Below are 24,981 nucleotides of genomic sequence, written 5' to 3'. Positions count from 1 at the left end.
TCGTAAGACGCTCTGTGCAGAAAGTCTACTTTCACCGCGTTTCAACGACGCAAAATATAAGAAATTAGCGTGATTATTTTTTGTTTCTGACTTGATATTTATCAATAGAACGTTATGCTTAGATTATAAATGAATGTTATATATATATATATATATATATATATATATATATATATATATATAGGATAGTATTGAATAAATTTTGCAAGAAAGAAAACCATATGTCTTTATAAATTCTTTACTAGTTTTCCAACACACAACTCGTACAACTCTACTTACAATCTTAGCATATTATATAAAATATTCTACATTTATTTCTCTTTTACAAATTGATTTTCCTTTTTAAAGAAACGAAAGTTTTGACAAAATACAATAAACGTCTTTTATATCATAATTCACATACATCTCGTTAGTATTTTAAATATGAAACTCTAGGTACGCGAAGAATTTGCCTCCATCATTCTGATGCTTCAGAATTATTTCTACATAGTCTATCATCTTTACTTTTTATTACATTTACATTATTTTATATTGCAACCATATGCTTTTTGGGACTACTACTGCAGAGATATTTTATCCGTATGCCGATATTTCTAATTTTTAATGAATAAAAATGTTAACTTATTGATTAATAACAAGGAAAATGTACTGAAACATACAAACATTTAAGTCTTTTTCCAAACACTTTTTGTACACTTTAAAGAGATATGTTGGTGCTCATGGAAAAAGAGGGTCGAAAAATTCACATACATTTTACAAAAGCTTCCGCCTTCAATTCATTCAAGTCTTTTGAAACTCGTGAGGGTTTCACCATGTTTTCGCTACGACTTTTCTTCCTTCTCCTTATTATATCTTTCCAGCTCTTTGAGAAACTGTGCTTTCGGCTTCATCACGTTGGGACGATCGCCACGACATTTAGGACAAAACCACTTGCCCTTAGGCTTAGTGGTTAGGGAAACACACGAGAAGTGGAACCATTCTATGGGGCACAGGTCGTTGTCGCAGAGGATCATTTCACCGTACGATATCTGGTCGCATAGACAGTAAGTAGGCTCATCAGGGTCAATCGCGAGATCATCCTCCGGAGGTGGCGGGGTGTCCTCGCGATGCTGATTCTGCTGGCCCTGCCGAGACTTCCGTTTCTTCTTCTTACCAGTTGTCGCCGCTGTTGTCTTCTTTTGATTTCCATTGCTCGTGCTGGACAGCGCTGCAGACCTCGTCTCTGACATTCCGACCATCATGTCCATGGAGTGTGCCGACTCCAACAATGTTTCGGTCCTGGTTCTCCTGGCGCGTTTCGGCTGGCGTTCTGCACTGTTTGTGTGACCGGCATTACCTGAACCGCTATTTATATTTGACTCGCGAACAGATTCGGAATTCTCCTGTTCCTTTCCAAAGTCTGGAAAATGAGACGATAAGTATAAAGTAGGCATATTAATTGTAAAAATGAAATATAGTAATTATTAGTCTTGTCAAGCCTAGATACAGGCAACAACATACCTAGATTTCGATAATCCAAGTCCAACTGCCTAGCCTTATTCTCTATAAGATCCTGAACTTGCTGAACAATCTGCAATTTCTCGTCTCCTATTTCTTGTGCCGCAATGAGTGCCTGTTGTACCCTTAACAATGCTCTTCTTTTAGCTGCAGAATCCGTGTCGTTCCTTAATGCTTCTTGATGCTGATCCACCTCGCGCAGATATGCTGTACAATACGACAGTAGCAATTCAAGGAAAATACATACAATTTATCATAATTTGGAAAAACATTTTTATGGAATTTTTCTCACAGAATTCACGTAATATAATTTGTTAATATTCTGTTTTTAAAGAAATCAACAGTGCTTAAAACATATTAAGAAAACCATCCTTTGTATCTTGACCGAAAAGCATCACACATTATACACTTCGTGGACGTATACTGAACAAATTTCGTACACCTTGCCGCAAAATAATGTGATTTGCGCAGGATCATTGGGAAATCAAGGAACGAGGGGAAAATTATGAGGAAATGGAGAGTAACAGATAAAATATCAAAAATGTGATCGCTCTTAAAAAAAAACGAGACAGAAAATTTGAATTACTTTGACATGTAGCGTCTAGCTCTCGTAGACGTGAGACGTGCCTCTGCAGATCATTCGGCAGATTTTCCACGCAATCCAAGTAGTTTTCGATGTACGACGCCGAGTACAGAGCTTCGACTACCGCCTGGTTCAACATTGTCGCGATATTCTCCTCTCTCCCCTTATCTTTCGCGCGTTCCTCGCGTAACGATATACACTAAACGTTCGAAAGCAGCCACTGGTGCGATCCGTTGTACTATTTATTATCATTTATACTGGCACATAGTCCCATGCTGGATACTGGATGCCTGACTGTATATATATACATTACACGCATAGCTTCCATGTTATACACTAGATCGAAAATTCCTGTCAATTTCTCTTGTAGCCATAGATCTTATATACCTAGATAGGCCTTTCCCTGTAGAGAGAAAGAGTGAGAACATATCCATTCATCGTCCATCCTTCACTTTACAGTATACGAAACGCATGCGCGAAATGATGTATAAAAAATGGCCAACAGTTCGGTTTCACGTATGTTCATGAATGTAACCTATAATAGTGATTTATTCATTTATCGATAAAATGACGATAAGATGTAAAGTATGCGGCAGATATTGGTTAAAAATGTGATAAAAGTAATTGAAAATATTCAGACGCATATAAAGGATATGTATCTGCTTTGTGCTACAGTCGGATTTAGAATAAGTAAAGTAAAAAATTCAGTTAATAAAGTTGTTTTCACTGAAATTATTACAGGTCACTCTCAGGGCCAAGATTTTTATTGTAATCACAGAAATCAGCTCATAAATCTTATTGTTTCTACTTACATACCGGTACGGCACACCAGCGCGACGCGACATGCGACGTGCGATATCCAATGAGCGTACAGCTTTTATGGAAAAGCTGTACGCTCATTGGATATCGCACGTCGCGTATCGCGCATCGCGAGCCGCGTCGCGCTGGTCTGCCGAAGGCTATAGACATAAGATTTCATCACATAGCACGTGAAAATAACGAAAAGCCAAATAAAATACGTAAAAAATTAACTAAATTAATTTTATTTTCTCATGACTGATTCCTTATAAAATCATCCCACAAAGTTTGATGTAAAAGTACTACTATAAGTTTATAGATACTATAAGTTAGAAATAGTATTTATATTATATTAATATTGTTTATATTATACTACTAAATAACATGCTAATGATATTTGCTATTATTTCTTTTCTCAATCATACATTAATTTTTATATCTTCTCTTGTTTCCCTTTCCCGGAAAAATAATTCCTTCTTACATCCCTATAAAATATCTCCAGGTATTCTACTTTCAATTTCCTTAATTCTGAAGTTTTATAATTATCTGTTTGTTTAATAGCCGTAAAAGCCCTTGCCGCTTGATTTTTTATTATACTTGTTTATTTATATTCTTTAATATATCATTTGATTATATTTCTAATGCTTCATCAGATATTACGTCCCTGCGCCTCCGCGCTTGCGCAGTCTTTCCTTTTCCAATAGAAGGACAGAAAATATATTGCTCTCTCGCTCTGGCATCTCGGTCCCCGATTTTCATCAACAAGGCCTATCTAGGTATATAAGATCTATGCTTGTAGCCAACTTCAATTAGAGCGCATGCGCGAAATAAGATCACGACAATACGGGTGTATTCGGGAAGCTTGCTATCGCGCTACCAACGCTACAAACGCTACCAAAGTCTGTTCGTGTAGTGTCTTTAGAATACAGAGTCTGGACATTCGAGCCAAAATCGTTCCGCACCATGGAATCGCACCATAATAAACGATTTCGAGAACAACAAATTCAGGAAATGATCCAGGACGAAATTTAAGTGAGCAACAACCTTTAATTCTTATAGTTTCCTCCTGTATCCTTGCACGCAGAGTGTTTTCCGCCATTGGTTAAACTGATTTTGCAAGCAACAAACTCTAACTTGGATATTCTAACTTGGAATTTGTTACAGTTGATATCTAATTTTTGCAAAGCATTTATCAAATGTTTATATTAACAGAAATGCCCTACTATATATACTTATCACATAAAGCGCATTTGCGTTTTACGCAGTGAATAAAATAATTGAGAATATTTCTCAGAGATCTTTTAATTTACGAATGAATATTTTTAAAACAACTGATCTATAATTTCTCATTTGAATGTTATATCTTCACGTCAGATGCTTCGATTTAGCCGCTGCACTGACTAGTTTGCGACGTCCTTGCTCGCGGCGCGGGTGACCAATCGCGCGCCGCGATAGTATTTGATTTCCTCGCGACGGTGGGAAGAGTCGTGCTCGGTCGGCGGTCTGGTAGTGCAAAATCTTCGTGAATCCGTCACTCGTCTGAATCCGTGTGGAAGCTCGATCTCACCGCCAGAATGACCTCAACCAACACGTACAAAGGCATTGGCGATGGCTGCCGTAAATCCAGCAAGTGAGTACTGATCATTACACAATTATACTTGCGCTTTATTTCGTCTATCGAGCCGGCGAAACAAGGGTGACCTCCCCCTCTCCTCCATTGCCGGCAAAACTCGTAACGCGAAAATAATGCGCTATTAATACTATATATATTAATCGTTATTAATATTGTAATTGATATTATATCGCATTTTGTTTATTGCTAATTTGTACGAGAGGCTATGTAAATAATTTTGTGTAAATTTTAATTATCGATATGAGCATTTAATACGAATTTTTATGGAGCTTATCGTCAGTTTTAGAATATCAATTTTACATATAATTAAAAACGGTTTTTATTAATTTTAATTCTTAATGGACTGCACTGTGTGTGTTTACATCGACAATCTGCAAGTGTAAACTGAATGGTTTGTATAACCAACAATAGATGGCGCACGGTATATCTTTTTAGCGATGATGCAGGAAAACATCTATATATTAAATATTAAAATAGCGATCATGTTGAGTTTAAATTACTGTTACTATTGTTTATATTTATCTCCAGATATTGATGAGAAAAAACCTACAGACGTAAATAATTATAGAAAGTAATATTTAATTTTCGATTTTCTAAATAATCAGCGTAAAACGTTTAACGAGATTCTCATCGATTGCAACCTTTTAATATCAAGTCTTAATTATATAGTTTCTAATTATATAATTAGATATTGGATCATAAATTGAATAAAAAAATATATAAAGAAAATTAAAGCAGCTGATTGAAATTTTAACTGAATAATAATATCTTGCTATTTGATCGCGTTCGAAAATCTCGCTTCCTATTATTTCAATTTGTTGTCGTTACGGAAGACAAAAATCTTATCGTTGCAGTCGAGAAAATATCGACCGCAGATCGTTTGAAGGATTCTCCATTGAAATCAGAATCGAGACCGTATATCTTGTTTGTAAAAGCGAAGTACGCTGAAGATATATCGACCGTAAAGATTTACCGCGGGTTTGTGCAAGCGCAGTTTTATGCCTTCGCATATTTAAGCTAGCATAGAACGAGCATTAAGGAAGTCCTGTGGTTTTGCGAGATAGAGAAGGAGGGAGAGACAGAGAGAGATAGTCCTGACAAGGAGACTCTCCAACTTTATGAAGTTGGACATCACGTTGCTTGCGTTGTGCTGCAAAAGAAGCGAGGGCTCTGCACGTTGAAAAACATTGGCGGTTTACCGCGTATCGTCTAATCATCGCCGCTGCACACGCTCGTAATAAACGGGGCACCGTGTTCGCTCGCGCGCGCAGTACACGCACACGCACACGCGGATGCATCTCGGTGCAATGTCTCGGAACGATTACGGGAAGCGTCATTAAGCTCAGGTCTCGAGCAATCCCGGCATAATTAAAAGAAGCGCGCGGACAGGCACTCGCCATCGGTCGTTCACTCTCGTTGAGAACTCTCTGTCTTTTCTTTTCTATCGAGGTTTGCGTAAGGCGAGTTGTACGATGAGAATTTAAGATATAAAACGTAAGCTTTAAGATTTAAACCATAAGAAATTGACAATCGACTACGTCGATTGTTTTCATGCTCGACTGCGATTGATCAATTTCTTACAGCTTAAAGCTTAAAATTTAAGTTTTATGTCTTAAATTCTCATTGTAGAACGCGCTTAACGCGTGCGCGTTATACGCGCCGCACAGTGGGATGAAATGCAAATCTAGCTAGACAAAACTCTAAGATCAGCTGCAGCTTTTTCCCTCATCATATAATGATATTTTTGCCGCAAATATAATTTCTTCTGTTGAGATATTGTTTTTTAATTCTTCAACTCTTCTTCGTTTAGTTTTATTACTAACATCCGCAAATCTTTTCTTTGGGCGACCGCCAACATCTTTTGTTGATGATTGAGACTTTATTTCTGAATTATATCAAGTTATATACAAAATGAATAAAGATATTTTTCAATATTATTTAAAATAATCTCTCTCTCTCATAAAAGATAGAATATCTGCAAAAGTTGCAAAAAGTAGCGCACCGTTTTTACGATGTTTAAAATATGTAGTACAAAGAATCTAATCATAATATGATTTCTTTGGATGAAGCCGGATGAAGCCTTTTCTATTCAATAATATAGTATACTAATCACAATAAAATAATACTTACTTTTTACTATATTTCTTCCAATATATAAGGATTTAAATAAAATAAATAACATAAAATAATAGAACGTAATTTTATCTTTCAAAGAAACATAAAAATATTAAAATTTAATTACAAAAATATATTTTTATAATTATGCAAAGACACAATGCGTTTCCCAGTAAACAATTACTCTGAGAAACTAATTTTTATGGGCGTTGTTATGACAACATCAGAATGTTTTACTGGCCTTGTTAAGAGAGAATCTGCGTTATATAAATATTAACAATACTTTACTATGTTATTTGACTAATTTAAAAATATTAATTTTTTTAGTTTTGTCCAGCTAGATTTGCATTTTATCCCACTGTGCGCCGCGAGTTTCCCCTCGGCGATGTTACGGCGGTGGCGTATTCTTTCTATTCCCACGTAATTACGTGCGCTACTCGCGAGCATACGATTCGACAAGACGCAAACTTTGCAACCCCACGTTGATACGTGTCACGATTTTCTTTCAGCCCGGTAACGTACGGCTTATTATTTTCTGTTGGATGTTTGTATATGAAGGGGAACGTAAAATAACGTGTTGTTGCTTGCAAAGACACTGGGCGCCGCGGTACACGCCTAACAACGAACGACGCCCACGACATCCGCAGTCTAGTCCTGTTGTATTTGCGACTGACTGGGGAAAAACCTGAAATTATTGATGTGGGGGGAATCCCCAGTGTCCGACAAACCCTTGTTGCAATTGTAGCTCTTTATACTTCTGTTTTTACTGTCACAGTTTTTAATATTCGACATAAATTACCTGAACTTTCTGTTCGAATGAAACGAAAAGTATAATGTGCAATAATTGTTCAATTGCATTGTTATTTTGATGCAGTCTCTGCTTTTCTTTATGTAAATAGAAGAAAGATCTTGCCGTTTTGTCGAAATGATTCTGCAACATTCTGATAAATTCAATTTTTCTCAATTAATCAAGCCATCGAGTCATCAGGCGTGTTCTCTCGCAGCGTTTCTCCACTTTTCCTCGAGTTTTAGTTTCTACATTTCATCACGTTTTTCTTATTTTTGGTTTGAAATTGGCTCGTTCGAATGCATCGAATGCGTCTTCGAAACCATGTCGCCGCGTGCGAATAATGCAAGCTTCGGTCTGTGAATCATCGCGGCTCCTAGCGTGCCGCATAGAGGCGTATACGTTTAGGGCCCCGAAGCATCGTAATTACGGGTACGCACCGACATTTCTGCCTACCCTTTGTTCACTGTCCTTCGTCCAACCGCTCACCTCCGTTTTCTCTGTCCACTTTCCTGCCTGTCGTGTCAGCTCCTCCTTGTCTCCCGGCGAACCTTGCCGCCGCATGCAGGGAAGATTTCCACGTACACGCGTACGTGCACGCGTGGGGAAATGATGCGGGCAATTTGCGACGCGACATTCGCGAATTCGCGGAATTCCGCAATCTCTCGCATAAGTGGCTCATTTTTTCTTTTTTCGTTCCAATTGCAAAAATGCCGTTCGTTTTGCAGGATTCGTCGTGCAATGTAATTGGTACACGCCTGTCGCACGCAAGATATCACCAAGTGGCTAAAATGTTTACGAAACTTTATAAATGATTTTATTTATATTTGTGACAAATGATGCAAACTATTTTTATTTAGTTCATCCTTTGAACGAACTGTTTATTAATAATAATGATAAGTCATATTTTAGCTATCGCGATGCGCCTGAATCGTTTTGGAGCAGCGTTGAAGCGATATATCTTTTATAAATTCTCATCTTTCCGTTTCGTAAGTTTTCCCTAAGCGATAGATTCAATTCTATATTATTCCGATTGACGCCGACGTTTTATGTGATCATCAATCTATGACTAAATCTGCTGCAACATAACTGACAGTGAAATTAAACTTTACATTGCTTAATAATTTCTTAACATTCACGACGTGCCGTATCATCGTGGGAATGATTCGGCAATATCAGGTGAACTGAACGCGGAGAGACTCGTTCAATCACTGTGCGCTGCTGCTGTGCCTCGGAAAACAGCTGTTACCACACAGCTTAATTATAAAGAAATCTTGATTTGCTGACGATCCATTAACTCGTTAAAGCGTTGCAGATCATTTTCATAGTGCAGGAATGTGCATTCCTATCCGCAGTTCGTTTTGATCGATGGAAATCTTCCCTGCACACGTTCATATATCATGATTCACGTATATTACACACATTTAAGTGAATTCATTATAGATAATGATGTATCTTGAATTGTTGGTATTTTGTCGGTTCTAGTTGCGGTACTTGAAAGTATCGAGATTATATCAAGTCGGACGGAAATTGTTACTATGCACACAGAAAAATTATGATCATGGGCTTGAATGCAAAACAGCGATCTCTCCACTCAGAATCAAGATCCTTGAAATTAATATTGATGTCTGATAATTAGACATCGTGCTTCGCAGTAGCATATAATTTTTCTTCACCGATTAATTATCAAGGCGACATACGTCGTTCTTCTTGATAATGTTGTTCAACCGTTCATTAGCCTGAGCGAGCTTTGCTCCTTCGGACATTTGCCAAGATATTTGCCGTTGAATATTGGAATAAATTATGATTTCAATCAAAATTAAATCTTAATTATATTAAAATAAATCGATTTCATGCTTGCAGAAATCTCAGACGTAAGTCTGAGTGGCGATTTTAAGCGTTGGTCGTATCTTAATTGAACCGATATCCGTAATTACGAAGCGGAATGTCAAAACAAGATACATCAACCACTTCAGAAATGGGTTAAAGATATTTTTAAGTAACCGCGAGATTTTATGCAGAAAAGGAAGAACAGGAACACAGCGACACGATCGGTAAGATAAATATAACTGCTGTCGCTGTGGCCCGGTTTTAGCGCGGATTGCCAGGAGAAAATCATCCGGTGTCCGCGACTGACGGTGAGCCTAAGGGCGGAACCTTACAAGTTATCCCGTAGGAGCTTAAGGGCCAACGCACACGCTGACAGTAGCAAAGTCTCAAGACACATCTGCCTTCGCCTTTCTGCACGCAATCTTGTTTTTTACGTTAACAATTCTTAACGATATTTCGTTTAAAAGTCCTGTTTTTTTCTTCAACGTACTCTCATCTTCCAAAATTAAATTGCTGGAAATTTCATATTTATATGATTTTTTCATCCCTTACAGCGAATAAAATATGCCCTTAGTTTGTCCACCTATTTTTGAAACATCCTGTATATATCTCTCTCTCCTTCGTACGTGGAAGTTGTCGGTCGTTCGCGCCCAACTTCACGTCGTACCACCTCGCTGCCGATCCAGCAGTATTTCGCGATCGTGCGCAACCGGCGACGGTCGATCGACCGAACGTTCATCGCACGCTGCTGCACGCTCGTTCGCGCGGCGTCTCTCCTCTCTTTCCCGGCGCTCGTTCGCGCGAGTTCCTCGACTTTTCGGAGGAGGTGGCGCCTCCTCTCTCGCGCTCGTTGCGAGCGGCGTCTATATACCGTCTTTCTCTTTGCGGAGCCTCAATCTCTGCCCCCCCCCCTCTCTCTCTTACCGATCGCTCCCCCCTCCCCGTGCGCGGACGCTCCGATCCGAAATCACACGTACGGAAGAATCGCGGAGCGCGTAGTGCGTCGTGCCGCGTGACCCAGCTTGACCCTGCGTTCGCTTCGCGCTCGTGCTCGTTGCCGGTTACGTCGCTCTCGCCTGCGTGTGCGTGTCGAGCGCGCGCGCGCGCGTTTTCACGTCGGGAGGACAGTTTTCGCGCGACAGTTCGCCGCGCCGGTGCTTTGAGGTTATCGAGCTTCGTTGAGTCTCACGTTCGACGTCAGTTATCCAAGAGGGGAAGCGACATGTGGGCCGGTCAGGACGACACGCAGAGATTCAAGACCAGGTGCGTTCCTCTTACTTCGCACTCACATATATGCACGCTTGCGCGCGCGCGCGCACGCGTTCACCTCGCCCGCTCGCTTTTCCGTTCGCTCGTCGTCGATTTTCTTTCTTTTGACAGTCGCTCCACATGATATCTAGCAAGCCTTTCTCCGTGTAAACGACCGGTTCGACGACCCGGTGCGATATCGAGACAGTCTAGATTCGTGTCCGGCGAGAAGTACATTTGAATCGTTCATTGTCAGGCGAGCGTCGCACCAGAAGTACACTCGCAAGCTTCCTGTTAAAGAGAAACTGCTGCGTAACGTTTAATAAACGTAAATGTCGAGATTTCAAGAATATTGAATAATATTTCTTGAAATTATTTGTAATGGAATTCTTTGTGAATTAATGCGCTTTCTTATGTTTCTTGAACGGTTCGAAATTATTTTTATAAAGGATGTTGCTCTTCTTAACAAAATAATTTGTCGTTTCTCCGAGAATTTAGTTTTTGTACTGCACCTTTTTAATATCGTGCGTTTCGTTTGTGACCTGAATGACGAGGGGTTCGTGAAACATGTACGCGCAGGTTTCGGTCTCGATTGTGCCTCAGAACATATGCTCCTTTTTTCCGTTTCCTTTTACCATCTCTTTCTGCCTTGCACTAGCTGCATTACCGATCGGCCATCATCACAGTTCCGCGACGACCGGATTGTAGTTGCAACAACGTAGTGTTAAAAAACTACAGCAGCTGGGGAAAATTATTTTATATTACATTTGGTATCAAAGATATATAATAACATCTGCATGGTTTTGGTAATTGTCGTGATTCACATATCGCATGAATCACGCACCAAAGTTTAAGTAGACTCGTACAGAATTCTTACGAAGGCCGAACTGATGATGCGTATCAGTACGTCGATGTGAATCAGCATGTAGAAGATACGTATTGCATTATCTTATCATTCGATACTTCACTTACAAGGCAGTCAATAATATTTCTAAAAATATTGTTGTATATCTGTGTGTGGAAAATATATAAAATTCAAGTTGTTGGATTTTTAAATTAATATTTAATATCGAAACGCTATCAAGGATGTTACGAAGGATTCTCGATTAAATGATAAGCATCTTTTAATTCAAGGACTTCAATCAGGTATCCAACAAAGTAAAGTATTCAACAAAGGCTCGTAATGATCGGCAATTATGTCCTGTTTAACGGCGGAAGCCAAGATAGAGAGGAGGGCATTTGCGATCTCGCTCGTGAGACAAATCGCGAGACGGCGTTAATCCCCGGACCGATTAAGGGCGTCAAGGCGAACGGGAATCGAGTCTCAATCCAGTTTCTATTTCTGCGAGACGTCCGAGAAACAAGAGAGAAAGAAAGAGAGGAAGAGAGAGCGAGAGAGACACGCACTTGCGCCTGTTGCACGGAGGTATGCAGCCGTACAAAGGTTAATGCCGGTGCAACGAGAGCAACATGAGACATTCGCTAGACGCGTTTCCAGCATCGCGCCACGCGCGAGAGGATTCTCCTTTCCCGAATATCCGTGAGCCTCACGTGCATCATGGCAATTACCACGTCTGGCGCACCTGCTTGTCGCTCGAGAACGTTCTGCAACCTCCATTGAGCGGCTTGATCGAGATAAGCGAGATACGAGGAATATAACGATCGCCGATTCCGCACAATTATTAGTCGCGATTTACGGACTGCAGTAAATTGACGATGTGAAAAGCAGCCGCGAGCTATGAAAGAGAAATTAATGGTATGTTCGATAACGCGGTGACGAGATACTTACGCGGATGAATTATCAATCGGAGAGCAAAGATGATACAATTATCACATTTCTATGTACATCCTAGATTCTTCAATCAAGTAGCGAGAGCAGTTTAGATAGTATTCGGTAGTTATTATTGTCACGTTTATTTTTCCGACGAAGCCATGTAATGCATTAAAACTTCAGACGCGTGTGACAGCTGGGATTGGTTTCTCGATAAAGCAGCGATAATGTATATATCGCGAGATAACGATACACGGCTTGGTCGGAATAAAAGATAAACAATGTCACGCAAAGGCGATAAAAATAATTGCGATCTTATCCAATGATCGAACGTGCTGTTTGCGCTTGGTAATGTTCTCGCGCGTCTTGACGATCACTCGTCTGAGATTCAAGATCGGAATCGTACTTATGTTCGTAAATTCTCATCATTGAATGAAAGTATTGCTGGATAAGCGAACGTAAAATAAAAAGAAATATTAGGTCATTAACTAAATAATCCTAGATGACGATATAAACGTTGTAGCAAATTGTAGTTTTGGAGAATTTTGTTTTTTGATTTTTAAAACTTGCTTATCCTGCTGTGAAATTTTAATCTACGACAAGCTAGGTTGCGCTGTTATGTGTTTAGTTTGTGCATCGCTATCTAGATGCGACCTGGATTACTTAGTTAATGACGTAATAAGATACATTGATAGCAAATGGACTAATGCTACGATAATCATCGACCACTTTCGTAGGAAAAAAACGCATGCCACTGGTTAAAGTCCGCGAGGCCAATGACTCTGATCTGCGTTTCTCATTGGCTCGTCCATTGTCGTTTCCTCGTCTTAAACGCGACGTCTAATTGCTGACAATTTCAAAATGAGGATCCTCCACTTGAATCCTCTCAAAAGTACTACTACAGACAATAAGTCCGAGAGACCGCGTGGGCGTTTCGCGGGAATCACGCCGATTCTCCATTGCATCCTTCTACGCCGAGTAGACGATATCCGCTCGTCTCGTCAAGTTCATCCGGAATGTCGAGAAGCGTGAAGAATCCCCGTTGACTTCAAAAATTCATCTGAAAGCGACACGAAATAGCATTTAATTCATGATAATCATAAAACGAATTACGTTTAAAGAAAGCGAGAGAGAGAGAGAGAGAGAGAGAGAGCGCATCTCTTTTGATATATATTTATGATATCTTGTATTTATAATTTTTTTTATATATTAAATACACAATAATCAGGTTTTAATAGATAGAAAATTGTTCAGCTCTTCGCGTTACTGTGCGTAACGCGAAGTAAAATGAGATGGAAATAGGTGCGACTGGCGCATTACTAATAAGCGGCCAATTACATTAGTTGCGCGAATGATGGGCACACGCATATTTCTCTTCATTTTTTTTTCCTTTTTTTCTTTCTTTCTACAGACACACAGCAAGATGGCGAACGAAAACAAGTTTCGCTCGCTGTCTTGTCGCTTTCGAACTGGCGTGTATTCCTTATTTTGTTCTCAGGGTGTGTCGCGTTTCATTCGATACGTCCATTGAGCGGGACGCGACGCGACGCACTGACACGCACCGCGCACGCATCGCGTACCGCACGCTCTTGCTTGCTCGCCGTGCGCGAAGTGCAGTACGCGGGCGAAGCGCGCCCGTCATCGGTGTCCTGTTGCAGTGGGAACGTCGCTTTTGCTCGTACAACTCGTTTGACCGATCCTCCCGTGTACATTCCCGTGTTCCGTTCTCATTCGACCGGTTTTAAAAGCTCCTGCGGTTTCCTTCTTGTCGGATGCGATGCGAATCGCTCCGCACTTCCTTCGAACTGACTGAGAGCTGATGCTCCTCTCGCGCCAAGGCGAGAGGAGAGAACGCGATGTAACGTTACGAAAAATTTCTCGGTCATTCATTGCGTGCTGCGTAGAATGATCTTTCGGAAAGTTTCTCCCGTGCGGGAGGAATCTGTGACGAGCTCGAGCAAGTTCATAGAATATCCACTAATAAAATAAAATATCCGCCAGTGGTATTAAAATCACTAGTTAGTATTGAACTGTATCATATATTCGTCCCATTTTTTAATAATGGCTTGTATAACATATAGTCGTTATAAAAATATAATAAATAAACATATTCGTTATTTAAAAAACACTAAACAAACGGGACGAGTAAATGTTACAACCCAATAAATTTGCGATTCCGATCGTAATGAGATTTCAAACGGGTGATTGTCGCTTGGCGCGGGAACGTTTGAGGACATGTAACGTTTTGAATCGCTATTCGCGCACGCGTTATTAAATTTTTATGCGCAAACCCGTGATGTGCGTCCGCAATATACGCAAGAAACGCGAAATGCATTTGTAATATAGGCAAGAAATGCGTACGCGTCGCTGACAGCTTAATAGTATCCCGCTTTCAATAATAGAGAGGGAAATAGAGAGAAAGAGAGGGAGAGAGAGAGAGAGAAAAATCGCTTATTAAACCTTTTCATAGTCATTATGCGAATGAGTCCGACGTTATTGCAGGCCATATGTGCACCTAATGAGGACGTTAAATTACTTAGAAAATGTCTCATTCAGACATTTCATCTTATGATAATGATGCTTAACGCAAGCATGATGTTTGCGTTTTAATTAGGCTGTGTTTATGAAATTTCGTCTTCACGCGTAAATATTACTTAGTACCGGCGGTGATTAAGGAGATAACCGGTGATTCTGCAAGGTTAAGAAAATGGGAAAGCAGACGTGGGAAAAAGGGAAAGGCAGCATGGTGAAGGAAGGATTACATCTCGGCCGTGAGCCATTAACAGAGAAGCGGAAGTTGCGGAGAGTGCATTCGGCTGTAGAATTCAAATAACGCGGTATTCTTCTTTTCAAACACAACGTGATAAAAATTTTGTTCAGCTACTCTGACGTCAGGCAACGTTGCGACGCAATCAATTCAGCCTTCAGAAAAGCTGCAATTTCCAAATCCTCCTACACGAGATACTTATCCGACAACGTTATTTTCCAATGGCTGTTAACGCAGAAATGCAGTTAAAATCATGTATTTTAAATACGTTATTGAAACTTTAGCTTATGTCGAATACTGAGTAATCAACAAACATTCAAAGCTCCGTTCGACATTCGAGAGGAAGTCTGCATGTCGAGGTCTCGAAGCATCTGTGACCGACACGCAGCGAGTTCCTTCCTGCTGATCGGGCTAGTTAACGCCATCCGCGCTGACGGCTTTCGGCGAGCGCATCGCTCGCAACAAAACGGGTCCATAAATCTCGGCCGGGGCAGAGGGGATGTTTATCTCGCGGCTCATTGTTGATCAGTCGCGTGTGCGCAACATGTGCGCGACTGCCCTCGAAAGCCCGCGCACCGGCCGCGGCGATGCGTGGATGTATCGCATGTACTTATGCACATGCGAGGGGGAGAAACCATTTGCCCGCGGAAATTTACGGTTGATCGTACGATTACGTGCTAACGCGCACCGCCCCGCTGCGGAAGCCCGCGAGCGGAATTCGCGTGCGCGCTGCACTATGGAATTCAAGAAATCGCGTGCGCCGTCTCCGTCGCCGATCGCCGGCGGCCAGTCCGAATGTGCCGAATGTATCATTTCGACTCGAAAATGAGTTTTAATCACTGCCATTACTTCCTCCCGTCTGCGTATCACATTACACGCACTTCCTGCGCTGCTGGAGCATCGGAAACCGTATATGCCGAAATGAAAACAGCGTTGATATCGTTTCTCAGCACGGATAGGGTAAATTAGGGTACGATGGCCACAGGCTGTAATTTCTGCAATAATTGTTAAATAGTGCAGACGTAACGCAACATGATAGCTCCTAAATGCGATACCGTGCAAATACCGCGGAGTGCAGTTTCTCCTCTCGGCATCAGCGTGCTCTTCTTTTCGTACTCTCTGTTTCGGCAGTTACAGAAAATGTTCGGTGATACTTGACTTTCGTAGCGAGCGGCGCATCGATTGCCTCTCTCATTGCTCGATCGAAATATATATTTGTTCGGGTAACGAGAGGAAGTGGGTTGGACCCGACTCTAGTCGGCTTGCTTTAGGAGAACGTGGTTTCACTCGCTTAACGCGATTTCTAATATCACCCGCGCGCTCGCACACGCGCGTTTAATACGTTACCGTTAGCCGCTAATTGTTGAACGAGTCGCGGAACAGCGTCTAACGATCCCGCTAAACGCTCGTTTGTAACGTAATCCGCGGTGATTTTAATTGCGCCCCTAACAAACGAGGATCGGCAAGAGCTAAGCGGCTTTCTAGGTTTCCCGCTCCGATTAAAACTGTATCTTATAACGGCCATTATAATTCCGATATAATGTTGTTACGGTAATGTTAATCACGATGCGCGATGAATGCGAGATAAGGAAACGGCAATATGATTTGAAAAAGTCGAAAAAGAAAAAGAAAAACGGAAACACGTTGGAAAACCGTGCTGTCCAACAACTCGAAAATCGATACCATGCGACTGCACCGGCATTGCAATCGCGCGTCCGTTTGAAAGTTTCTTGCTGGACCGTACTTTTCTCATAGCACGTAGAAAGCAGATCCTATTTCGAAGGGCTCTCAGAGAAGATCGGTTACTACCGTTTCTTCGTGCCACATGATTCTTCGGAATCCGGTATTTATTGTTGACTGCTACAAGTGTAGCGTTTGCAATAGAGTATAAAGTCCGGACCACACAGAACACATCGAGGATAGGATAGCAATAGCATTCGATAATCTCGAATATGTGACTTAAAAATACCATAATGTAACTGTTTACACTTTTTTATATTTTATTTACGATAAGAATTATATTATTATCATACAATCAAGATTGCACGAGACTTTGATTGTATCTAGCACTCTTTTAATGTTCAAGTCCTACTTTTTCACCGGTTTACCATGCAATTCAGCTGCAAAAAATGGATCGATCCTGCGGAGTACAGATCGATTATCTTGGTTTACCGCAGTGCGGTTCGTCGTTCCGAGTTCATTGTGGCCGATGCTTAACGTTCCTCGCGATCGTTGCAGAACGCGAAGCTGTAAACTTGCCGATGGTTTTCGTCGTAAACCAAGAGTGTGATTGCGCGTTCTATGTAAGTCTTTTTCCTGGCACGAAACGAGCGCGGTTCGTCGTTCCGTGAGCAAAATCTCGCGTGGAACATGAAGAACGCGCGTGCTGCTCGTTCGTCGCGGAATGCGAGTCGAGAATTGATAAATTTTGGTTCGATGCATAACAAGTAATTTGCAATATTGTGTCGAGAATTCGTGATTTGTTGAGAATTCAGTAAATATAATTTTTCGAAATATTTTAAATGTAATATAATATATTATACAAGCATATATATACAGGGTGAGGTACCTAAAACAGACCACCTGAATATCTCGGCTGTTATTGGTGATAGAAAAAAATGTGTCAGACCAAACTTGCATGGTTTCGAGGGACACGTAATTTGTTCTAAATAGTTTTTTATTAGGTGGACGCGTAGAGATCATATGAAGGTCAACTTCAAAAGTTCTAGCCCTTAGAAATTTTGTCTTTTTCCGCGAAGTTCTGAGTTGTTGTTATCATTATTTTTTATATTGCCTAGAGTTCTCTGCTATTGAAAATACCGTAAACTCAGAAATGAAAAAGTTCTAGCACTTAGAAATTTTAGCCTTCAGTGGCTTTGAATGATTTTGATCCGTAGATCAATGTGCGCATCTTCAAACGCTCTACTAGATGGTACGTAAAAAACATATCATACCATTTAAAAAAACGAAGTTGACCTTCATATGACCTCTACGCGTCCACCTAATAAAAAACTATTTAGAACAAATTATGTGTCCCTCGAAACCATGCAAGTTTGGTCTGACACATTTTTTTCTATCACCAATAACAGCCGAGATATTCAGGTGGCCTGTTTTAGGTGCCTCACTCTGTATGTTAAACATCTTCATTAATTTTTATCATATAATATTCTATAATTTTCACAAAAGGGAAAAGAGAGTTTACGTTAATATTTGTATCGCAAATTAAATTTAATAAATCTTTAATAAATGGACTTTTCTCATACACTGCGTGTATCACGCGAGGATCGTCGTGTAGCGATTTCTACGGCGCTTTCGTTGCCACTAACGAACTCTCAGCACTATTGCGGGCACGTGTTATGGCGACGGCGACGACGGCAATTCGATAATTTATTGCCATTGCGCGCTAATGATTCGTCAAGTAGCATAAATAATGCACACGATGACGGGACGGACGCACGGCTTGCGGGCCGCGATTCCGGAACATGCGAAAATTACATACGCGCTTGTTGATTATTTACGACGCATAAATCACGCCGAACTTAATATACTCCACCGTATTATAACGTTACAGCTTGACGTTCATTTTATGATGGTATTCACGCGCGTTCCAGTTTCAAGTTTCTCAACGGATCCGATCACCGCGGCTTCGCTTGCGCTTTCGTCATTACGATGCAAAATTCGAAATCTACTCTCTTGAAAACCGTAGTTATCTTTTTTAAAGATGCATATATTTTTCCGCTTACTAAGACGAAATTTCGAATTAAGGGAAACGAGAGAATAACCGTAAAAAAAACATTCTGGATACAGTGTGATACACAGCAACTTAAGTATAATATAATTGTATGCGGTCTCTCAGATTTATGTTTAATTAAATTTTGTAATTACTTAAGCGAAGCTTACCCCGTTTTCCCTTATTCCGTTATCTCGATGCCGTCCGTGATACGTATGTAGCCTGCGTTAATTCCATAGCGTGACGCTTATTAAGGCGATCGCGCTATGTTATCCTGACGCCGCAAGATTGTCCGAAATCGCGCCAGTGATTACTAAGAAGTCACTCGTCTTAATTTGTGCGCAATTATTGCCTTTTCAACACTCGTATGCGTGCTCCGAGGCACGATCCGTCGCGCTAATTGTGTGTAAATATCTATGCAGGCCTGTCTGGACGGAAGAACGCGAAGGAAGAGGCCGGAATCACGCTTCGGCATGCGTAGCGTTTTTCGCGAGTTCCTGTTCAGTCGTAGACATAGAGAACTCTTTATTCCTAGAATCCTGCGAATGTTGCACGAACACGATAGTGAACACCATTGCTGATATTCAACATTTGTGTCCATTTTATTCGTACTAATACAATTCCATGATTAATGTTCTGTTTTCTGTCTGAGGAACATTTTAATGTCATTTCCACGAATTTAAAGTCCATCTTTCCTCGGTAAAGATTTTACTAAATTTTTTAATGTCAGAGAGCGAGGAAACACTTGATGAATGTAAAGAAATAAGACTTTGTGTGGCAGGCTGCATTATCGAGAATTAATTTCGCTGAGATGTTTAATATCGAGACATAAGGAACTTCGAATGCTGGCATCCCGTCGATCTCACCTTCGAAACAAGTCTTATCGGATCGTCCCAGAAATTTCTCGGCTACATAGGTTTCACTGATATCTCTCACTTCCCGCGTTCGATTCTCGTTATTGATCACTCTCCGATATCTGATGTCGAACGAACATCGCGCAACAGGTATACGTCTCAATGTTTCCTGGAGCGCGCGCCGTTAATTCGAAGCGATTTATTCTCCGTCGGGCGTTCTCATCGATCGCCATTAAGATCGGCATTTCTCATCGCTTCCTACGAGGCGCACGATGATCCGGACTTAATAGAATAATACGTTCCGGATTAGAAACTCGCGTCTCTCTAATGAGTATGCGCGCTCGTCAGGCCGCGCCGCACGCAAATCACGCGTAAGTATAGTGCGTCATTGTGCAGCATTTTGAAAGGACTCGATACTTAATGTGAAAGGCACTCATCTGGCCGTCGCAGTCGGACTGATATCGGTCGGGACCCGGTCACGGAATCCGCGTGCATGCGTGCGTGCATGATGCACGTAAAAATGCACGCACGCACGCAGGTTACACGCCGCCGTGCCGTGGTCGACGGATACGTGCGTGCATGTCCGGGATTCGTGCCTTCTTCATTCATGGCCTCGCCTTTGGCACGTATTCGTCGGACTAGGAAGACGCCATGGCTCCATCTAATCATTGCGGTACTCTTCCGCCTTGTCTGCGACCGGCAAAAGGACTTCGGCTTAATCGAAAGTTATCGACCCTTCGTACGCGTCATTCGTCATCCACGAGACCGAGCTGTTCCGCTGAACCTTCTTTTTTCCTTCGATTTTGTGCGTTATTTACAGATGCAGAGATTACGTCTCGCACCTGAAGAGAATAGAGAGTAGAACGGAGAGAATCCTCTCGCGCGGAACTTAAGACGCGATCATTAACGCCGCAGGACGGGGATGGGTTAATCCATGTATTCAGATCATCGTTGTAGGTCGCCGTTCGTCGATGGTCGACCGTTGATTATTATAACTGTAAATTGCACTTCCTAAAATCCTGCCGTGGCACGCGAATTTCTATGAGGAACAAGTTGTAACCCGCTCGTACTCTCCTGTCGGATATAACAACATCGGTAAATTATGATGCGCGTACGGCCGGATAATCATGCAGCCCCGGTACGATACCTATACTTTACGCCGTATATATTTATTATAAGGATTCGTGTGCGAGAAAAGTCGCTTACAATACACGCGATTTATACTCGGCGTACGTGGCGCGAGTGTGAGTACGACTCGAAGTAGGTGAACCGGTACTCGTATTTTTCAGCTATAATTTTAATAAGGCGCATTTAACTGCGATCGACATAAACGGGTATTTTTTTTCATGGTCACGCGCAAACAAGATCGAGGCATTTCTTTTAATGATTCATTAATTTCTGCAGAACATGAGACACCCGGCCTGGCGTTACATATTGTATGTCTCGAATAAACTGGTTTGTGGGAGTTTGAATTAAAATATAATGTTTCAGCAATGAAATTGCTCTACATTTTCGGCTAAACATGCAATGCAATGACATGCATTCGTGATACGTGGACACACGGATGCATCAATGCAACGCGAAGAATAAAGGTGTTTCGATACATTACTGGCTTTTAACTAAGAGTATCAAACTTGTACCTTCCGGATCGTATAGGGATTTTATTGTTTGTTAATATAGCAGACGCGCGAATAAACGGCTTGTAATGTGCGCTTCGGGATTTTTTCTTTTTATTTCGTCGGTACAGTTTCCGGTTATAACAGTAATTCGACATCCGGTGCGACGGAAGTTCACTGTGCTGTAATTCACTGATGTCGAAAATTCAAGCGTCGTCGTGCATCCATCGTGAGAGAAACTGAATTGTCGAAGGATTATTATTATCATGTCGACAACTTTCATGTAAACCGAGATTTCACTATAAAGAGAAAAATAGAAGAAATTTCTTGGTATAAGAATAGTTTGCACTGCTGTGATAAGAGCGCTAACAGTAATTGACAGACCAACTGCTAACTTGAAATTTTATTATCAGTTAACGCATTTGTTAAAATTATATTGAACGTACTAATAACATTAAATATTACTTAGCTGATTCTTAATTTTGCTTATATTATCGAAACTTTTGGCGGCAACATCTCCTCAACCGTAAGAAAAATCTATGACTTTATAACTTTCGTTGTGAATGAACTTTCGTTATAAAGTCTCGTCGCGACGAATGCAATTATTACTTCCTGTGAGTCGACACGAAGTTATTGTTTCCGAGTTATGTTGCGGCGACACGAATGCACGCTCTGATTGCCCCCGTTACCGCCATTTACTCTCACACTGCAATTTACATATACACTGGACTAACTCGTTCCTTCTCCTTCTTTCTGTTTCAGGTGAGTACATTTTCGATCGTGGAATGCGAGATACGCGAGCGCCAATGCAACTGCCCGGGAGTTATTAAACGCTAGTTGGTGTTCTCATTCTGCTCCCTTCGCGATTTATACCATTATCTAATCGTAAACTCTACATTGATTACTCTGATGTTGTCAGAGTAATGTCAGCTGTTATTCTTGTTATTCAAACTTTGTATGTGTGTACATATATGCATATACGCATCATAAATATATATCTGTAAAATATATAGATACATGTGCGTATCTGATTCGTGAATTGATTCTCTAATAAGACGGTATGGTCGTTCAGGCCATTAAGAACTGGTACCGTAAATGCATACAGGTCACGTATCACACACGTGGCGGTGAGAGCGTGATGTTTTATTGTCGGAAATCTAGCGCTCAAACACGATTTGCATTTTATATATTTAGCACGAAGACAGAGGACATTGGAATTAGTTAGCTGTATTTAGCGTTGCAAGACATAAACCATTGCTTGATTTCAGTTGACAATAAATTTAGCTCTAATTTTAAGGTAATAATTTAATATAAATAATTTGCGAAATTGTTCTAACATTATTAGGATTCTTATTTTAATTTAATTGCACGCCCGCTTTCTTAATTCAGTCGATTTCAATGAATTTATTAGATCAGACAAACTTTGCGGATGACTTTCGCTGTTCCCGTTGTGCATTCACGTATTCAAGCTTTTTCGTCTCTTTCCTAAGTAGATTTTTGGCTGATTCGAAGTCACTCGTTCTGTTCACTTCCTTCAGGTAGAGTCGAGTCAATCGAGCGTTACCATAATTTTTTGCTTTGTCCTCCGTGCCGTTCTTGATCTCGAGACGTGATTATCGATCGTTCTAACTCGATCGGCGTAAACTACTTTATGTTCGACGGCGTCTTATTTCTCGGCGAAGGTACTCGAAGGAAGGCAGGTCAGACATGGAATCACGACCATCTTCTTGTGACTTTCCCCTTCGCGATTTCGATCGAAACGCGCCGACGTTCTAATCAAGTCTGTAAATCTTTTGTCATAAATAACGAAATCGTCTAATCATACTGTAAAAAATATACCACCACAGCGAATATGTTAATATAAAGTTTTTATCGTGGAAAAGCTTTAATCATTCTTAAGTTTTTGATGAGATCGTAATTGAAAACAATTCGCGAATCCAATATGTCTTGTACATCAGTCATGGATAATTTAATTGGACAAATTACGTCCAAAATGCTATTAAAAGTTGAATACGTGTTATACGTGTAGGATTTCTAAACTCGCACCGGAAAGTGAAGCAAATCAAAGTAGGAAAAAGTTCTTCTTGGAAAGAGGGAATCTAATCGGGTACTTTGCCCTCAATAAGAAACTCAATATACCACGAGAGTACGCGCGAGTGATTTTCTAACATCGATGCTCACGAAAACGCGCGCGATGAATGAACCTCTTTTACCGAGAAGATCGCGACATTACGTCGACAAACAAAACCGCAGAAAATCGGCTTCGCACAAGCATGTCGGAGTCGATCAGCCATGCCGTTCTTACAAAATCCCATGAAACTTTATAAAACCTGTTAATAATAACATATTGACGCAGTTGAAATCGTCTTTCTTAATTCTAGAAATTTTTTAGCAACAGCATTTAATAAAAGTAATAATTATTTTTTGGAAAAAAAACAATAAACGTTCACAAACGTGTGCGAATGAAGAATTTTATAGAGGATTCAAAGTATCAAAATCATAAAAAGGTCTTTCTTGGTTGATATAAATCTTTTTTAGTTTTCGATATGATATGAGTTTTATTTGTCCATCATTATCTAAAACTTTTCAATTAATTGATATCACAGTTTTCTTACGATCCTCCACACCTCAGTTTTACGATGATTGCTCAGAAGAATCGAGGATACGGTAAGAGCGAGCATTATTTGTTCGTATCGATAAGGGACCGATGAGAATTTCCCGTCTCTTCTGATCGCAGAGCAAGGAGTTACCTCTCGAGCTTGTTGTACCTCCGATTGCGGCGGAAGTCGCATGAAAATCGGTTTCGCTTACCTGCGTCGTAATGACGGGAAACGTTGTAATTGCTAGCGGGCCTACCGAGCTTGGTCGGGTGCGTTTCATCGGTAACCCGAGCGAACTTCTTCGCGTTTAATCGAGCGGAATGAGACAGAACAACTGCGGCGGCACCCCCTTTTCCACATGTTGCGCGCAAATCACCTCGTATGATGATTTCTGTATGTCATCAGTCAATCCTCGCGGGCGAATGTGGAATTGTACATTGCACGCAGAGGATAGTTGCCTTTATTCCTCTTTTTGGAATATTTTAATTCAGAAACTGCAAAAGTCTAGCATAATAATCATCTAATTTATTTATTATTAACTTAAGAGAGAACTTGATTATTTCTTAACTTCAAGATTAACGGTTTTAATCTTTCCGGCTTAATTTAAATTTAGTTTATTTAATCTTAAAAAGGAGATTATTATTGTTGAATTTCTCACTTCTACATTAAAACTTGATATGAAAATATCTTCTCAGTTTTTTAATGGCTTTGATATTAAGCTTAAATTGGCTTCAACGGATGGCTCCGGATCAGAAGCTTGATAGCACATAATAAACTCGCTCGTGCTAGCTAACGTCACGGCAGCTGGACGTCAATTCTTGCGTTGTTCACATTTCACGTGGCGTCAGACAAAAGCGAGCTGTTCTTTTCGCAAGAAAAGAAAAAAAGCAGTCGCGGACGCTTTCTACAGCACGTTCCGAAAACCCATTTCCACGCGACAGTCTCGCTGCGTCTCGCCAAGTTTGCGCATTCCGCGATAAATTACTTAACAGTAAAAACCAGCACCGTGGCCGTTGACGCTTTAAAGAATCTTTTTCGCGCGGGGACATTAAGGCCTCACGAATATACCGTTGCATCTGATTTTACGTATCTAGGTGCGAGCGTCAATGTCACACCTAGTGTCGCATTAAAATCGTGCCATAATTACGCGTA

General features: G+C 40.8%; 2 protein-coding genes across 6 annotated transcripts in view; one reads left to right on the top strand and one right to left on the bottom strand.

The window, feature by feature from the left end:
* Nucleotides 1–222: 222 nt before the first annotated feature.
* LOC105281415 (inhibitor of growth protein 1) lies at nucleotides 223–2,424 on the bottom strand. The gene is made up of 3 exons (XM_011342660.3): nucleotides 2,084–2,424; nucleotides 1,501–1,704; nucleotides 223–1,399 (listed from the first exon to the last, which is right to left on the bottom strand). The coding sequence occupies exons 1-3, from the start codon at nucleotides 2,217–2,219 to the stop codon at nucleotides 822–824; spliced, it is 918 nt and encodes a 305-aa protein (XP_011340962.2). The 5' UTR covers nucleotides 2,220–2,424; the 3' UTR covers nucleotides 223–821.
* Nucleotides 2,425–4,327: 1,903 nt separating this feature from the next.
* The window catches only part of LOC105281413 (microtubule-associated protein Jupiter), a 61,935-nt gene continuing 41,281 nt past the window's right edge, over nucleotides 4,328–24,981 (top strand). For 3 of the 5 annotated variants that reach the window (XM_011342656.2, XM_011342655.2, XM_011342653.3), the window contains exon 1: nucleotides 10,170–10,506. In XM_011342656.2, the coding sequence (XP_011340958.1) occupies nucleotides 10,466–10,506 (41 nt within the window). In that variant the 5' untranslated portion in view covers nucleotides 10,170–10,465. Of the gene's footprint in view, nucleotides 4,509–10,169; nucleotides 10,507–24,981 lie in introns of those variants that run through there. The other 2 variants (XM_011342659.2, XM_011342654.3) reach the window with 2 other exon arrangements.

The sequence above is a fragment of the Ooceraea biroi genome, chromosome 3, assembly GCF_003672135.1.
Source record: "Ooceraea biroi isolate clonal line C1 chromosome 3, Obir_v5.4, whole genome shotgun sequence".
In the NCBI taxonomy this organism is placed as follows: Eukaryota; Metazoa; Arthropoda; class Insecta; order Hymenoptera; family Formicidae; genus Ooceraea; species Ooceraea biroi.
Note: the sequence above shows the minus strand (reverse complement) of the source record. Positions and strands in the feature narration are given on the sequence as shown.

Coding starts and splice junctions, on each gene's coding strand:
- LOC105281415 (XM_011342660.3), bottom strand. CDS start 2,219: ATGTTGAACCAGGCGGTAGTCGAAGCTCTGTACTCGGCGTCGTACATC. Junction 1,705..2,083: donor GCTAGACGCTACATGTCAAA/GTAATTCAAATT, acceptor CGTATTGTACAG/CATATCTGCGCGAGGTGGAT. Junction 1,400..1,500: donor CTTGGATTATCGAAATCTAG/GTATGTTGTTGC, acceptor CTCATTTTCCAG/ACTTTGGAAAGGAACAGGAG.